Genomic DNA, 9,876 nt, shown 5'->3' with positions numbered 1-9,876 from the left:
CACCACTTAAATGTCACACTATATAATGCATATTTCAGTTACAAACATGTAACCCTTCTATTAATAACAGATGCCTGCCAGAAGGCCTGGGTTCAACTCCTGGGGGGTTTCCTATCAAGGATACAACCAACCGGCTCGAGCCCCCACCCAGTGGCCTGGGACAATTCACCCCACGTGCTGGGTGCCTGTAAGGCAGTTCTCCCCCCTCGCAAGCACAGAGTCTGAGACAGAAACAGCTTGTTTAATGACCATAACCTACCCCAAGGTTACAGTGACAGATGCAGTATATCTAAGCAAAGAGGAGACAAACCCCTTTACCAAGATACCATCCCCATATGCAGTAGAACCAAGTCTCTTGCTGGGGCTCTTGGCCCTTTACCCCACACACAATTACAGGGTGTACCTCCCGCGGTGCAGTCCCGAACCCAGAGCCCAGCTACATCACCCGGGCAGTACTAGCTGTCCACTTGTCTGCAGCATCCCCTTGCTGCCACCTGCTGGCCACTCCTCCTACTGGCTGCCCGCCATCATCCACCACCACTCCTACTGGCCACCTACCAGTCCGCCGCTGCTCCTACCAGCCACCCCTCGCTGTCATCCACCACTCCTCCTACCAGCCGCCCACCAGTCACCATCATCACTCTCTTACCAACTGCACTGCTAGGGATCACCCTGAGACACAACCCTGTGATTTCAGCTCTGCATAGCCTCAACTGCCACTTTGTGGTTTCAGCTCTTAACATCACTAGTAGGATTTCATGAACACCCTAGTAACCAGCTTTATCTTTCAACAGATGGGGAGAGCTAGTCCAGCCAGGCTAACAACTATATAGCCAAGGCATAGGCAGGGCCAAAGCATTCAGCAAACAGACTTAACTAGTATCCCTTCTCTTCTCTTTTACCATGCTTTCAAGCAGGGAGCCCTGTGCAATTAATGTTTTACACAGCTATGGCAACTGCCTTGTCTCCCCCACAACTACCCAGAGCATTGGTGAGATCTCACAACTCCCACACTGAGTGTCAGCTTAAATTGTGATTCTACAACAACATGTTTACAATAGACCAAATCTCATGGCTTACTTGCTACTCATTAGGCTTTGCCTGAAAGGTATCACACATTCACACCTTTGCATTCTTATGCAGATGACCTCTGGGAGACACATTCCTCCCAGCCTCAGTAACCTTGCGTTCCTGCTGCCACATTCCCTACAAACATATAAAAAGCCAGGAGGGCAAATCTACATGTCTGACCTCAGAACCCTATTTCCTCTGCCTTCACACTCTTTAAAAGCTTGGGGAAACAGCTTAGCTAGTTACTCAGAAGCTTACCATATGTGAACTATTATGGACCATGAATAGTGGAGCAAATTAAGTCCAAAGTTAAAGAGCCCTCCAGGAGAAAACCGTGATAACAGATCTTTTCTATTTTAACTGAGGGGATTCCAAACTCAGGTATACCTGTTGATCATGGCTGAGGTAGTAGGGCACAGTGAAAGAAAGGTCTCCTAGGTAGGCAGATCATAGCCCATTAGGGATTTAAAGGTTAATACTGATAGCTTAAATTACAGCTTCAAGCCAATGGCTCTTGATGCTCCCGTGTAATATGTCAGTAAGTGGAGGGATGCAGTAATGTTCCACTTCTGACAAGAAACATTACTACGGGAGGTGTGGGGGGTGTGTGTGTGAAGCCTGAACCTGCCTAAGCCGCATAGCCCAGAGGGAGGGAGAGTCAAAACCCCACAACCCCCTGCAGGTGCACCAAATCTGAAACCCAAAGCAGAGGGCCTGTAACCTGAGCCCTGCCGCCAAGGCCACTTGTAGGGAGCAGAAGGACCTGAGCCAACTGGCCGCAGCCCCACTCCATCCCTTCTCCCAAGCCCTGCCCCACTCCCATCCTGCCTCTTTCCACCCCTGCTTTGCTGTTTCCTGCCCCACTGCAGTCCTTCCCTCAAGCGACGCAACCTGTGGGATTAATGCGGTGCCTGGTGTGGGGGTGGAAGCAGGAGTCAGTCCCCTGCACTCACCACAGCAACCACTGGAAGAGGAGCAACCAAGCAGCCTGCTCCTCTCTGCCATTTCCCAGACTGGTCCCCTCTGCTCCCCATAACCCACCTCACTTGGGAGCTAAGCGCAGCAGGCTGGGGCCAGGTCACCCTGCTACCCGCCAGCGCAGTGAAGAGGAGGGATCTGGCTGGGAGATGGCGGCGCACCAGAGCAGGCTGCTGGGCTGCTCGGCCTCTTGCAGCTCCCACTGCTGCGCCGGGTGCGTAACCCACACGCCTCTCGGGTGGGGTTCACTGTCCCATGTAGTGGCACCGACACCACTTACACAGAGGCAAAACCAGTTACCTCTAGAGCCAGGGCGCCCAGGTTCAACGCAGCAGCAGTTGTACCCGCCTCCCGAGTCGATCCAGTTTCCAGTACAACTGACCGGGAGCTCTGGACTGCAGCCCCGCCGGCGGCACAGGCAGGGGGCGCCGCTGGGTGCGAGCCAGCCGGGCCGGGCTGCTCCCATCCCGGGGGCGCGTGTGGCCAGCCGGGTACTGCGGCCATCCTCTGTCCGCCCCCTGTGCTGGCTGCGCGCCAGGGGCAGAGGCCGCGGGGCCCCGATGGCCCCTCTCCGCCCCGCCCCGTCCAGCCTGGCCCCCCGGGGCATGGCGCTGGCCGAGCCTATAAAGGCCCTGCCGGAGCCGCGCCACCGTCCTGCAGCCCGGCCCGGAGCGCCGCTGCCGCCCGCCCGCCCTCCAGCATGGCCCAGCAGTCCTGCCAGTGGGGCTACGACAGCGACAACGGTGAGTGCGGAGCCGCCGCCCGCCCGCGCAGCCGCGCCCCGCCCCGCCCCGCCCCGCCCGGCTCCTGCATCTTCTGCTGCCCCCTGTGGAGCTGGGCCGGACTCCCCAGCCACAGCAGCCCCGGTTCCCGCCACGCTCAGCGGCGCCGCAGTCCCGGCGGTCACAGCTGCGGGGCCCGTGCGGGGCGAGGGCTGCGCGGCGGAGGCAGCGCTCAGGGCAGGTTCCCGCGGCCGGTGCTGCGCGCGGGGTCCCCCGGGGAGCGCAGAGCCCCGCTGTGAGGCGGGGCGCGAACGGATGCGCGTGGTGGAGCACTGGTTGTGTTCCTGTTCAGCATAGGGCGGGCGTATTTCCCTAGGCTAAATACGGGCCACCTGCGGGGAGAGGGGATGACGCCTGCCTGGCGCCTGAAACGGGGGACCGTCCTGGCCGAAACGGGAGGATGCTCACCCTGCTCAGGCAGTGGCTTCCCTGTGGGGGCTGCCACTCTGCTGGGGGGGGCAGCTCTGGTTCCCAGCTGCCCCATGCCTTGGGGCACTGGGAATGGGGCTGGAGCTCCCCTGGGGGCCCCCCCTGTGCTGTTGTTCCTCCCGGCTCCCCCATGCCACGGGGAACTGGGAAAGGGGCGGCAGCTGCTCTGTGCTCCCTCCAGGCTTCCCCAAGTAGCGGGGAGCCAGGCGGCAGTTGTGCTGGTCCAGCTACTGGGCAGCAGCCACGCCAGGCCGGCTCCTGGCTCCCCCAGGTTGCGGGGAGCCGGGAGCTGGGAGCTAGGCGCAGCTGCCCGTAAGTGGCTTGTGACTCCCCCGAGCCACAAGGATCCAGGAACCAGGCAGCAGCTGTGGTGTTCCAGTTTCCCCAGTCTGCCGGGAGCCAGGTGGGAACTGCAGTGGTCCAGCTCCCGGCCCCCCTGAGCTGCCAGGACTCAGGCAGCAGCTGTGCTGGTCTGGCTTCTGGCTCCCACCAGCTGCCGGAAGCCGGGAAATGGGGAGCAGCTGCTCCCCCCGCATGAATATGGGGCACTTAGCACCTGTGTTAAAATTAATTGGGACACCTTCCTGGTGCCTGAAATAAGGGGCTGTCCTGGCCAAAATGGGACAGACGGTCAACTTAGTTAAGCAGTTGTTACCTTTATGCCTCCGTGGAAGAGATTTTCATGACATCCCTTTGCAATTTTCCTTAGGACCCGAGCACTGGCACAAATATTACCCTTTTGCCAAAGGAGACAACCAGTCACCTATTGAAATCAATTCCAAAGAGGTCCATTATGACCCCTCTCTTCTGCCTTGGTTTGTTGGGTATGATCCTGTTGGAGCTCGGAGCATAGTGAACAGCGGAAGAACCTGCAGAGTGGTGTTTGATGACACCTTTGATAGATCAGGTTAGTGTGGGCTTTAACTGAGTCAATGATACTAATGCCTGTTTGCAAAGTTCTTGAAAGACAGAATGTGCTGTCTGCTAATATGCTGTATGCAGAGGGGTCTCTGCACTGGCCTGGGATATACATGTAGAAGGCCCTACTGCGGGTGGGCCAATAACTGTATTTATATGGATCCAGTTCCTCCAGTACTTAGTACCATTGGGCCAGGGAGGTTTTGAGTGCTGTAGCAGCCCCTTGGTACAGTCTCAGGAGGGAGGTGGGGAGAAGGCACACAGCAGCAACAGAAGGTTGCTTCGAGTACTAGGGTGAATTTCACTTCCTCAGCCACACTGCACTTCATTCACATGGGCTACATCTACACTAGAATCATCTGTCTACAGAAATTACTGTTGGAAGAGATTTTCAACAAAACTTGACAGATCGCATGTACACATAAAACAGGATCTTTATGTGATCTGCACTGTCTACAAAAGGGCCCCCAGAGCATCTACAAAGCAATTTTGTATATAGATGCTCTGCGAGTTTTCTTGACAAAACCCCAGTTTTGTCTCCAAAACTCTCTGGTGTAGATGTAGCCCTGGAGCCTGAATCCTCAAGGTCTTTGTGAGGGAGTGAATTTTCCCTGAAAGGATTTGAGCTCTGTTGCTGAAATACCTGTGTAGATGAGTGGTATCATTTCTGAAGTCTGATCAGAAAGGAAAAATTATCTACAATGATAGACCCCAAATCCTACTGTCTTTGGACTAGCGAGTCTCCCGCTGATGTCAGTGAGATTTTTTTGTCTGAGTAAGGATTAGGCCTTTAGTATTTCTGTTCCATGAGTCCTCAAGTATAAAAGAAACGATGAGAAACTTCAGTTTGAAATTAGCTTTTTTTTTTAAAGCAAACATTAACACTCTAAAAGAATCATCACTCTGACTGATTTGCTCTTCCACAAATTCTTCACAGCTTCATGCAGAATGCTGCCCATATCATATGTGGCTCTTTAGGGCTAGCTCTGCTTTGAAGAGACATGCCAAATACTTTTTAACAAGTGCTTGAAAGCACTTAGCACCTCGGGGGGTTGGGGTGGGGGGAGGGATCTCACACTGATATTGCTGGCTGTACTTCATAGAAAAGTAGCTGTCAAGAAGTTATGAAACTCGTTCACTATCAGGTGAACACTACTGCAGCTCTAATTTTTCCGGCTCTAGAAAGCAAGTAATTCAAAACTTTCTGCCATCTTTGTAGAGCTTTTTAGTGAATATTTCTGAATGCAGACAGCCATCGTTTCTATTCACAAAGTATCGTGTTGTGTCAGCACATCACTAGAAGCTTTCGAAAAGATACATATTACTGGAGTAGAGCTGATAGAAAACTTGTAATCAGATGAATTTTCCTCAGAAAAAGCTTTTTGGTTGGAAGAACCTGATTTTTCTTTCATTAAATAATATCTGACATATAAAATAATGTGAACATAATATTAAAATGAAAAACTTAATACGTGAAAATTTAGAATAAAGTTACACAGTTCCAACACACAATTTTGCTATTCTGAAAAGAAATTTTTTCAAAACTGAATTTTTTCTAAGACTACATCGACACTGCGAGCTCGGGGTGTGTTTCCCCTGCTCATGTCCACATACACTCAAACTCATTTCTCTGTTACAGGTATAAATACCAGGGTAGCTGTGGTACCAGGGTTAGCAGCAGAGAAGTCAAGGCTTAGCCATGCCAAACAAATGCCAGTGATTTCAGGTGTGTTTGTATTTGCCCTGGCTAGCCAGTGCCTCTGCTGCCGCTGCTGTCTGTGCTACCATGCTTTCATTGCTACTTACACTCATGCTTGCTCCACTGAGAGCACTCATGTATAGGCAAATCACACCTCTAACTTGTACTGTCGATGTAGCCTAGATTGTATTCAATTTGGAAAGAAAACCACATTTCCAAAGGAAAATAGATTTTCAAATGTTGAAATTTCCTGCAAATCTGATTTTTCAATCAGCCCCAATTTGGACCCACCATAGCAGTCCTTACTATGTAAGGTCTGCAGGACTGTGCCATTTATTACCATATGGAATATGAAACTAAAAAGGGGAAACAAATTTGTATTATAGAGTGAAAAAATAGTCTCTTTAGCATAATATGATATTTTTAAACTGCACACTAAACTTTAGGTACTACTACTAATAGTGGCATATATAATTAGGATGAAAGAATTTGGATAATAGACTCAACGCTCTTCAGTATTTAAGTGTGCATGCATACATATTAACTTGGGTATTTTTTTAATTACTTTGATGGGTTTCAAAACAAAAAGCAGTCAAGTAGCACTTTAAAGACTAGCAAAATACTATTGCTAGTCTTTAAAGTGCTACTTGACTGCTTTTTGTTTTGATCGTGTATAGACTAGCACGGCTTCCTCTCTGTTACTATTTGATGGGTTTGTGAAAACAAATCTACAGTCAAAATTAATGCAAGATGAATTATCCAATTGAATAAAAAACAGAACACACAAACAAACTGGGAATAGTTATAGGATTTAGATTAGTTCTCTGGCAAAAATAAAAACAAACCTCCTTCATGGAAATCACTAAGCATTTCTTCCTGCTGTGTAATATATTTCTTTATTAGATTAAATTTGGTGGCATTTGCATTGGAATTCTATCATTGATGAGCTATATCAAACTACATCATTACTGAAATGTAGCTGTAGTGTACCGAAGACCTCCATAATCACTGCTCATTATGCTCCCCATGGCCATCTCATTATTGCTTCCCAACATCTGTTTGTTGCACCCTCCTATCATCTATCACTGAGTACTTGGATTGTAATCTCTTCAGGCTGGGACCATACGCAGCCTAATCTGATGGCCTCTGATCATGACTGCAGCCCCTAAGTACTACTCTCTTGAAAATAAATATAATAAACAATCTAAGGTAAATGATGAATTGCTTAGCCAGAAGCTATATATTACATTCATTCCACATTGTCTCAAAGTGCAGAAATGTTTTCATTTGTCTGAATTTATTTCTGGCTAGATGCTCCCATTAGGTGTTTGAATCTGATCTCGGAGAGGAAAAATGATAGAGTGATGGTTTTGCTTCAGCTACCACATGTCTTGGAAGCGTTAAATTGTACGGTACCCAAAGTGTGAAGCTCTGTAAAAGGGAGTGCCTAAGGTACTGGATGTGGTTTTTGGGGAGGATTGGGAAAGTATGTCAGGACTGGTCCTGGGAGTCTAGAGCAGCTGGATCTTGAGATCCCACTTCTGTGCATGCAGCAACAGAGAAAGCGAACTTCACTCAGAAGATGTGCTAGTGAAGCTGGATCCAGAGTCAGTGGATGGGGCATACTGGGGCCCAGTTTGTTTGCTAACCCTCCAGGATTGTTCTGGGTCTCTAGGAATTAAATACATAATATGATGAAATCTCCAGGAATATGTCCAACCGAAATTGGCAACCCTAGCATCTAGGGAAGCTTAAAGACATATATATCCTGTCTTGGGATCCAAACACAGCATCTGGGTTAGTGTCCAACCTGGGGAGCTTGATCAGAGTAGGCTCTTTCTACTAGCTCTGGTCTGTCACTCCACCAGATACCTCTGGCATCTCCTCAGATGCTCCATGAGCAAATTATGTGACCAGCTGTACATCCCCCACTCCCTACCTCAAGCCATTGCCTTTCTGATGACTGCAGAACAGCAGCTTGGAGACAGGCTATGTTTACACTAGAGACTTTTGTAGACAAAACTGTTGTATTGTTGACCAAATCCACAGTTCCCACATTCCCAAGACATTCTGTCAACAGTATATCGACAAAATGCAGCCCTTCTGTCAACAGCGTTCTGCCACTCCTCCATGAGGCAGAATGCCTCTGTTGACAGATTCGGTTGACAGAAAGCCAATCTACATGTTCTGGAGGGCATTGTCTGCTGTGTTTCAGGTTGGCCGTTCTGTCAACAGAGTGACAGATCTACCTGGCAGTCTGGCCGTGATCTGTCAACAGAAGTTTTGTTGGACGATATCTTCCAACAGAAACTTCTGTCGACAGATTTCTGTAGTGTAGACATAGCCATAGAGTTCAGACACTCTTTCTTGAAAATCTTTGCCCCTCTCCCAAGGCCTTTCATACGAATGTTTCTCTTTTGATATAACTTATCCATAAAACCTTCACCAACAGAATTTTAATGGGAAGAATTCTGTATGCTGGTATTTCATAAAGAATGTTTTATTTATCAACTTTCAAAGAATGGTAATAAGTCAATTCCTAGGAGAAATTTAGCCTTTGCTTGGGCTTGTGTTTTGGTTAATGTTTTGGTTGATGAATCTTTTAGTCAAAGACTTAAGCATGCCTTGTTCAGGAATAAAAGAAGATGTTACTGAAGTCAGAAAAATACTTCCATGACAGCCATTTTGCTTCAGTTTCACTGGACTGCAGGAGGATCTGAACTAATTCTCCCTCAAGATATTCGATCGAATACTGTGGTTGATTGTTTTGAACAATTTATGAAGAATTGGCCTATTCTCATAAAACTTTGTGAAGAAAGCCATGATTAAATGATGGATGTAGCTCATCCAAAGTATCTAATCTTGGATGAAAGAGGAATGTACAGGATACCTTCAATATACTAAAGCCTATTATTTATAGCTTTAAACAAATGTCAGAGAAATTGCTGCTGCATTGCTGATGCTGTCAAAATTTGGAAGGCATTTCAAGAGACACTGACAAAGAAATAATAGAATCGTAGCCTACTAGAATTGGAAGGAACCTCAACTCCCCTGCAGTGATGGCAGGACCATGCACCATCTTGATCACCCTGACAGATGTTTGTCTAACCTGCTTATAAAGATCTCCAGTGATGAAGATTCCACAATCTCACCAGGCAACTCATTCCGGTGTTAACAAAGTCACCAGAAAGTCAAACTGCAGGCAATTGAGAAGCAAATGTATAAAGCCCTAAGTCTGTCTAATTTTCTTGTGAATGTTCTCTACTGCAGATGTAAATGTGGATGCCTAATTACTGAAGAGGATGCTGCTGCCATGGCATGGGAATCTCAAAATCATTCCTCAGTTGTGCCAGTCATAAATTTCAGTACATGCTAGCTGAAGATGTTTTGAACTGCCACTCTCCTGAACTGATGGAAATCATTAGCCAGGCACCTGGAAACAGAGTTCCTTGAGTTGTTAAGCCAACTTTTCACAGCAGTGGCTTGCTGTGCAGACACAGAGAGAATATTATCATTGTTTGGCATCATTCACTCAAAGCAAAGAAATCTACTGGGGGGATGAAAAAACCGGAGAACTTGTTGTTCTATTTAAGGCTATGGATCAGAATGACAGTGATAGTTGGGAAGATGAGAGCTAGTTGTAGAAATTTTAGTATTTTAATATTTTAGTATTATACATTTTAGTTAGTATTGTGATTACTTTGTCTTTTAGAATGCATAACGTATGAAAATTTTAGAAAAATAGAATTTAAGGAGAGCTGTCAGCTGGCAACTCAGGAGACTGCTGCAATTGCAAATGTGAAACATTTATGTAACATTTAAGTTTCAGTTTAATAAAATATAAGTGCTATTGTGTGCCAAAAAGTCATCCCAAATTTTTTTAAAAAGGGACTCATTGTCCTGTATTTGTCCCCACAACCCCAGCCTCGGGGAAGCAGGGAGATCTCTGGCAGCTGCTGCTTCCCAGGCGCTCCTGGGGATTGCTGGCTGCTGTCACTT

General features: G+C 47.8%; 1 protein-coding gene across 1 annotated transcript in view; it reads left to right on the top strand.

Moving 5' to 3' along the window:
- Positions 1 to 2,686: 2,686 nt before the first annotated feature.
- LOC142008505 (carbonic anhydrase 3-like) overlaps positions 2,687 to 9,876 on the top strand; it is a 29,151-nt gene continuing 21,961 nt past the window's right edge. Inside the window, exons 1-2 of the mRNA XM_074985708.1 lie at positions 2,687 to 2,792; positions 3,970 to 4,167. Coding sequence (XP_074841809.1) covers positions 2,750 to 2,792; positions 3,970 to 4,167 — 241 coding nt within the window. The 5' untranslated portion in view covers positions 2,687 to 2,749. The remainder of the gene's footprint in view (positions 2,793 to 3,969; positions 4,168 to 9,876) is intronic.

This window comes from Carettochelys insculpta, chromosome 2, assembly GCF_033958435.1.
Source record: "Carettochelys insculpta isolate YL-2023 chromosome 2, ASM3395843v1, whole genome shotgun sequence".
Taxonomy (NCBI): Eukaryota; Metazoa; Chordata; order Testudines; family Carettochelyidae; genus Carettochelys; species Carettochelys insculpta.
This window is presented reverse-complemented; position numbering and strand designations above follow the sequence as displayed.